We start from the raw sequence: 8,108 nt of genomic DNA, 5'->3' as shown, positions 1-8,108 counted from the left end.
AAAAAAAAAAAAAAAAAAAAAAAGTCAGATAGTGTTATGACTGGCTTTATTTTTTTTGCTCAGGATTGCTTTGGCTATTTGGGGTCTTAGCTTGTTCCATATGAATGTTAGGATTGTGAAAAGACAACCTACAGGAGAAAATATATGCAAACTATATATCAAACAAAGGAATAATATCCAGAATATACAAGGAACTCAAACAACTACACACTAAAAAAAAAAAATAACCCAATTAAAAAATGGGCAAAGGAGGTGAATAGACATTTTCCGAAGGAAGACATACGAATGGCCAACAGATACTTAAAAAAATGCTCAACATCACTAATCATCTGGGAAATATAAACTAAAATCACACTGAGATATCATCTCACCCCTGTTAGACTGGCTATAATCAAAAAGACTGAGAATAACAAATGCTGATGAGGATGCAGAACTCTTCTACACTGTTGGTGGGACTGTAAATTAGTATAGTCACTATGGAAAACAGTATGGAGGTTTCTCCAATAATTACAGATAGATCAACCACACAGTCCAGCAATCCCACTTGCTGGTATCTACTCAAAGGAACAGAAATCATCATGTCAAAAGGATATATGCACTCCCATGCTCATCATAGCTCTATTAACAACAGCCAAGATTTGGAACCAACCTAAATATCCATCAACGGATGACCAGTACTGTAGATTGGATGCCCTCCCCAACCTCACTGAAGCTTAAATCCCCACTGTAACTGCTGGGAGTGGGAAATCCTATTACAGTAATTGAAAGGTGGGGCCCTGAAGAGGTGATTACATTGTAGGACCATACTGTAGTGAATGGATTAATAATGGTGGTCAGGGACATGGTTCAGGGGGCTTTAAAATGAGAGTGAATACAGAAGTTAGTCTTTCTCTCTGCTTCACCATTTTTGCCATGTGAGACACCCAGGTAATTGTTGCGACCACTAAGACCCTCACCAGATGTGTTCCCTAGACTTTGGATTTCCTACCCTATGAAAAGTAAGCAATAAATTTTGTTTTCTTTATAAATTACCCAGTTCCAAGTATTTTGTTATAAGCAACATAAATGGACGAATACAACTGGATAAGGAAAATGTAGTGTATACACACACACACACACACACACACACACACACACACACAATGGAATACTACTCAGCCATAAAAAAGAATGAAACTCTGCCATTCACAGCAACATAGATGAGCGTGGAGAAAATTATGTCAAGTGAAAGAAGCCAGGCATAGAGGGAGAAATGTCACATGTCCTCACTCATAAGTGGGAGCTAAGAGAGAAAGAAGGAAAGAAAGACCACAGTGGTGTGTTTGACTTGCAGAGGGAGAGAACAGACCTGGGGTTAAAATGCACTAAAAATGCGATAGCTAAATAAGGCTGTCTTAACCCCAAAGTTGGTTATTTATGTTTCTTGGTAAAAGCAAATGAAAACAATAACATACCTAGCCAGAGGGGAGCGAAATGCTGCAGCTGGCGTGGGAAAATCCATAGTTCTTGTCTCAAGAACTGGTTTTCCTGGTATAAACTTTAAACTGTTTGGATTTGGGGTATCTTGTGTTTGAATAAACATACATCTCACTAAAAAAGAAAAAGAAGAAAGAATGTTATTCTAGAAAAAACAGTAGTTAACAAGTTCATGGACTATGAAGTGCTCCTTTTCAGAGAACCAGAAATAAGAAATATTGGAAAAAAAGAAAACTGGACATTATTGTCCAAGCTGACAAAATAAGAATTTATAAGGACAAGAAATATATTTAGCATAACTGCATAGAATTTTATATTAATACTCTGATTATTTAGTTATGTTATTCAACAGATTTCAGCAATATCCTACACTTAAGTAGGAAGACACAACATAATTTAGGAATCTTATATGTACATGTATTCTATTTTGTGACTTGGTACCAATGGCTAACATATTCATAATCTTAGACCATTATCGCTGTGATATTAATAGAGTAAAATGTCACATTCACTTTCTTTCAAAGTGCTACCATTCTTTTAAAGACAATAAAGGTAGCAATTTATAATAATAATAATAACAAATATTTATTATTTGCTTATTACAGGGTCAAGTGCTTTAAATGTATTTATGCCTTTAACAATCCTGTAAAGAAGGTATTATTATTATTCCCATTCTACAAATGAAGAAACTTAGGCTAGGAGATGTTGAATAACTTGTCTGATGGTACAGTTGGTAACATTATAAAATATCGCATACGTGGGAATCTGTGTGAATTACTTTCTGGAATATTTAATTTAAAAATATCTTTACAGGCTCTTTTCCTATATGTTTCTTCTAGAACCATGATTAGATTGAGAATGAATTCATTAAAGCAATAAAGAGTGAACAGATTCTTTAATTTCCTACTTTGCTGGTATGACAACAACTTGCCGGACAAAAGGATAGCATTGGTGTTTTAACAGTTTTAAATCTATTAAACAGACTCTGATTATTTATTACAAAAATAAACCTTCTGAGCAAAAAAAAATTCTCCATCTTTAAGCAGTATATTTAAATAGGATGACAACAGCATATTATAAAAACTAAAATTTACTGAGTACACATCATGTGCTGGGCATAGTGCTAAACACAATACATGTATTGCACCATTTAATCCTTACATCCTCCCAAGGAGGTACTGCTTTTATCCTATTTTATAAACGAGGAAACTAAAGCTAAAGGTCACTCAGTTTGTACGTGACAGAGCCAGGATTCAAGTGTGGACAATTTCCTAGTGCTGACTCTTAACCACTGTGCATACTGCCAGTCCTTATTTATTATTGCTAAGCATAGCAGGAAAATACATTTAAGATCAGTCTTCCTATCCTGTCATCATCTTCATACCACATAGTTTAAGATAGATAATAAAATATCAAAAAGCAACAGTTTTATTTTAAATCTGAAAGAGATTAAGTTTGGCAAAACATATGGCTGGTACGGAACTGCTTTTCTTAACCATTAGGGAGAAGGTTCTAATTCAACAGCTAAGTCGTTTTTGCACCTCGCCGTGCAATTGCAACTTACAGATGTTAAACCACTTCCTGTGTGAAGTAGAAATTGAAACTAAACTCCCATACATTCTGCTTAAGCTACTGTCCTAATCAAACATTAGCTGATGACTTGGTGACCAGGCAAATCCTAAAAAAGGGAAAATAAAAAATGATAACCTCAATGTCCAAGCACTTCATTTAAAATATTTATACCTCCAACCAAGACATTCTTCCGTAAATCTGTGTTTTAATTTTTCAAATGAAACATTTAAGAAAGGGCTGCCACCACTTTCTGTAAATAAAGCACACCAAGGTTCTTTTAACCCTGGTCTGAACCAATCAGTTCTTGCAGCCTTTCTTAACAATTTATTGATAACCAAAATCTCTGTACACACTAGGCATATTTGAAAAATTAAATCTGGCTTTATTCTACTCAAGCCATTTGAGTAAAACTACATCTACAGAAAGAAAAATTTTTAGAAATACTCGAAGGTAAAAGCTATAAATATTTTTTAAAAAGTCTTTTAAGAGCGTATAATCTATATATATTCTCTGAAATAGAAATTATGAAAATATTATCATCACACAACTTTTCTCCTTTGACAATGAACAAAGCTATTTCAAAAGACTAATTTGAATAAATATTTACCAAAATCTTTCCAATTATAGTCTAAATTGGGTTTAATTAGGTATTTCAAAAATGACTCCCAGGTCCATCAGCAAGAAAGATGTTCCAGAAAGTGTCATGAGAGTTACCACAGGACAGAAAGACTGCAATATAGTATTTTTTCCTCATAGATATACTAATAGGTATCTAAACAAGTAGGCATAGGCTCCTTAAAAATATAGATTAGTGGTGCTTAAAATCAATATCCACGACTAAAATCAGTGGGTTTCCAATTTGAAAAGCCTAGATGACCTCATAATTCAGTGCTACAATGTTTAAAAATCTAATTAAAGTGGTTTGATCTGCTAAGTTCTGCAATATTTATGACTATTCAATGACTCAAGGAGACAGGCAAGCCCACAGGAAAGCACTCCTCTTCTTGCCCCAGTCTACAGAACAGGTAAGGTCTCTACCCTGATTCAACTCATGCTCTTAGCCAAAGTCAAGCACATTCTAAACAAGAAGCTGTGAAGGAAAGGGAGACAGACTGAATCCATACGCTCACAACTTCATAACCACATAGAGGTATGCATTTACAAACATATACACACACATGTGCACACACACACACACTCCTCTCATCAAGCGTCCCTAACTACATTACAGTGGTCACATTTCAAATTCTTTTCAAATCCTATCTTCATACTATTTCCAATATTAAAGAAAATCAAAGTATGTAATATCAACAAGATTGTCAATAAAACCATAGTAATTAATTTTGATGAAATTAAAAAAAGTACATTTAAACTCCTACGTTCTAAGGTCTGGATGAAAGCCAGAAGTTTATTGATTTTAGGGGTATTCTTATACAAATAAGGAAAGCAGTAGTTTAAAATACATATGATTCTTTGAAACACAAACCCATTTATAACTTCTCTTTACAAAATTTTCATTTCAGAAATCATTTCTTGAGCAACTCTTATGTTCCAGGGGATGCGTTATACAAGATACTGAGATTTCATAGATCTATTGGACAATGTCCTCACAAATAACTAAGGTATGGTATTATGACAGAAAAAAACCCAGTATGTTTTTCTTATGAGCTTCTGAATAGAAAAGTTACAAATTCTCCTCTTTTATGATCCACTAGTTCCACTAGTTTCAGAAACATAATTTGCTCTTAAAGAGATAAACTTTTACCTGTGTTACATAAGGCTGCAGGTAGTGGGAAAAGTGGTCTTCGTACAAATTGATGCAAAGGCTGTTTCTTAATGGTGTACGGATTCATCATATGACAGAATCTGTACTTAAAAACAAATAATAAATGGGATTTTAAGAGATCTAATCTTTTAAAGTCAGTCTCTACTTCTCATATATAAAAAAAAGACATGTAAAATCTAAACATAACCAGCAATAATTATGCAGATAATTACAGAGCTGACTTTTCATTTTCCATCTACAACATTATTTCCTCTTACTTAGGCAAGCAATATCTACAAATGATTCAGAAACAGGTACAGCTCAAATGGAAATTCATTGCCTTGATAACTGGGTGTACGCAGGGCAGAGTAACATCCGAGTATAAGAAACAGAAATGTATCTATGTTAGTGATTTATAACCTGGAGTCCCAGACTCTTTCTTATGCATGAAGGAGGCAAAGAACTATAAGCTTTTACTTCTTCTTTTAAAAAATTTTAAAACTAGGTAATAGAGTCACATGGTTCAAAATTGATAAGGACAAAAATTATACACAGTGAAAAGTCTCCCTCATATTCTGTCCCCTACAACCATGTTTCTCTCTCTAGAGATAACCTATATTACCTGTTTTGAAAAGTATTTCAATACTTCAAAAAATTTAATAGAAGTTCAGATCCATACCGACCAGCCACACACAAAAAAATTAAAAATAAATAAATTTTAAAAATCTAATAGAAAGTACACTATTGTCCTCCACACTGCTAAAACAGCCAATCATGTTTACATGCTTTTTGACTGGAAACGTATTAACCCAGAGTTGTAATTTTACTATGATAGAGAAGCATTAATTGGCTATTTTATGGCTTTGACAGATTAAAAACAAAGGGAGAAAGGAAACAAATATTACCAGAAAAGGAAATAAAAGGAGATTTGAGTAGTGAAAAATCTTAGAACCCTATTGCAAGTTACTTTAAGATGCAGTTTACTTTAAAGTATTGCTATCCATTACAACTGTCATTTCACAGGAGCCATTGAGGAATTTTAAGCACAGGAGACACGTTTGTGATCACACACGATAACTTAAAAAAAAAAATTCTATGATTATTTTCCACCTAAAATAGGAAGTGACAGACTTCACATCACATTCTTTTCTTACAAAACCACAATTCTGCATGTCAAAGAGTGAGAACCAATTAAGTGGAAAACAGATTACCTAAAATTTTTCCTGACTTCAGTTATCTTTAAATGTGATTTATAAGCAAAAATCTACTTCACTGGGACACTGTAGGACTGTAAGCCATACAAAGTTTCTTAGATGCTACTGGAGAAACTAAAGGACCGGCCTGGAAGATTCAGGAGAATTAAGTAATCACTAGTGACATCGTTAGAAACAACACTGAATGGGGATTCAAGGAATGTGTGAAGCCCTGACTGCCATTCCCCATACCAGAGTTGGTCACAGTAAGGTCTGTGACCACTTTAAGTTCTGACTCTATTACAGCACTCATGACTTTATCGTTATTTGCTAATGTCTTTCTTACTAGGCTGCAAACTCGTTAAGAGGAGAGACTGTCACATCTATGTCCCCAGCTGCTAGCACTGTGGCCTCAGTTTCTCATCTCTACAACAAGGCTAATATTCGCAGCTACTGCTCATAAAGACTGGGATGATGGGTCCAGATAATCCGGTAAAGTGCTTAAATCAGTGCCAGGCCATGCAGTAAATGCTCAATAAATGGTAGCTCCTACCATTATTATCATGGAATAGTTGCCCAATAATTACTTATTAAATGAACGAAGTTCAAGATTTGGGGTGAAAACACCTTTTTCTATAGCTCACTGTCTAAATCTCCCTGTGAATATTCTGGAATTTGGAAATACATTGGAAAACCAGTATTCTTACCCTTTCAGCCCAGGGAAAAGGCAGCAGGGTGGATAAATAAGACGCATATTTTGACAGAGAGATAGGTTTAAAGTTTAAAATAAAAGTATGAATTAAGTTAATTATTCAAGGAAGACATCTACTCAAACATATGAGGGGGAGAAGGGGAGTAACTAACCAAAAAATCTTTCTGCTAACTTAATATTTTTAAGAAATGCATTTAAACGTCAACAGCCCCATTAACACTAAAACCTCTAATATGCAAGATATCAAACTCTGCTAGGCCTTTTCCTCCAGAAGTAAAATCAGGGTCCGAGACCTCCATAAAGTCCACTAACTAATGTTGACAGGTGACAATGGGAGGAGAGACTCAAAGGCATGCCTTAGGTAAGAAGGAAAGATAAGGGAACGCAGTAGTCTAAAGGGGCCGGGGCGGGGGGGTACCTAGGAGTCTGGATTCTCCTTAGAGTTCCATCCCTGAGAAGCTGTGTGACCTTGCACACGTCACGTCCCCTTTTGGGGCCTCACTGGGAAAATGAGGAAATGAGACAAAGCATTTTCTTCCCTTCTGTGTGATGTTCTGATTTTGTGTTTAATAGAGGAGGGAATGCAAGTGGTGAAAGGGCTAGGAGCCACACGATTTAAAACCAGCTCCTCCGTTCTGTCTCTAGAGCCGGTCCCTGCGACCTTCCGGCCCGAAGGAATGCAGGCTCCGGGTCTCAGAGCCTGGCAGGAGGCTCCACTGAGTCCGTCAGAACTGGAGGCACCGAGCTGCCTTTCCGACAGCTTCAGGGATAACCCCAACTGCGGTGATGCGGCGGACCCAAGGGCTCCATCAGATGCACTACCCCCGTCCGTCCTTAAGAGAAGGTCGGCGAGGCGGCAACCGCTCCTCTGGCTAAGCCCAGCGGCACCCCTATTCGGAGCTCCAGGCTCGTCACCTACCGCCTGCGCAGCCCCATGGCAGCAGCCGCAGCTCCCCAGCCCCTCCGGGCCGCCGCCGCCATCTTAGTCGGAGAGGGCGCAGGCGCCGACAGTTCTCGCCCCTTCGCAGAGCCTCCGGAGTCCCGCGCAGGCGCAGGCTGGCCGGAAGCTGAGCAGGCCCTGGGAAGAGCGCCCACTAGCGGCCGCGGGCGACGCTGCTGTGGCTCAGGGTCACGGGCTTGCGCTGCGCTATTTGCAGCCTTTGCTTACCTACTGCGTCAGCCTGAACGAGGGGGACCGGCGGAGGGGTAAAAATAATAATAATAAAATAAATAAAACAAATCTTTGCTATGCTTGCGCAGGCGCCCTCAGTAAGGCACGCAGCATTCCGTACGCTTGCACGGAGTCGTTCTTTACTTTTTCGTTTAGCTGGGGGTTCCTCGCTGGCTCTAGTCCTGCGTTTAGAAAGTTGTTCCCCACCCTTGAACCTGC

General features: G+C 37.6%; 1 protein-coding gene across 1 annotated transcript; it reads right to left on the bottom strand.

Annotated features, from left to right (window-relative positions):
• Positions 1-1,414: 1,414 nt before the first annotated feature.
• LOC103583643 (NFU1 iron-sulfur cluster scaffold homolog, mitochondrial-like) lies at positions 1,415-7,736 on the bottom strand. The gene is made up of 3 exons (XM_008564904.1): positions 7,638-7,736; positions 4,814-4,914; positions 1,415-1,590 (listed from the first exon to the last, which is right to left on the bottom strand). The coding sequence occupies exons 1-3, from the start codon at positions 7,697-7,699 to the stop codon at positions 1,415-1,417; spliced, it is 339 nt and encodes a 112-aa protein (XP_008563126.1). The 5' UTR covers positions 7,700-7,736.
• Between the last annotated feature and the right edge of the window lie 372 nt (positions 7,737-8,108).

Source organism: Galeopterus variegatus, unplaced genomic scaffold (genome assembly GCF_000696425.1).
Source record: "Galeopterus variegatus unplaced genomic scaffold, G_variegatus-3.0.2 Scaffold25221, whole genome shotgun sequence".
NCBI classification, from domain to species: domain Eukaryota; kingdom Metazoa; phylum Chordata; class Mammalia; order Dermoptera; family Cynocephalidae; genus Galeopterus; species Galeopterus variegatus.
The sequence above is the reverse complement of the archived record's forward strand: the minus strand, read 5'-3'. Positions and strand labels throughout refer to the sequence as shown.

Coding starts and splice junctions, on each gene's coding strand:
- LOC103583643 (XM_008564904.1), bottom strand. CDS start 7,699: ATGGCGGCGGCGGCCCGGAGGGGCTGGGGAGCTGCGGCTGCTGCCATG. Junction 4,915..7,637: donor GCCATGGGGCTGCGCAGGCG/GTAGGTGACGAG, acceptor TTTTAAGTACAG/ATTCTGTCATATGATGAATC. Junction 1,591..4,813: donor TGCAGCCTTATGTAACACAG/GTAAAAGTTTAT, acceptor TTTCTTTTTTAG/TGAGATGTATGTTTATTCAA.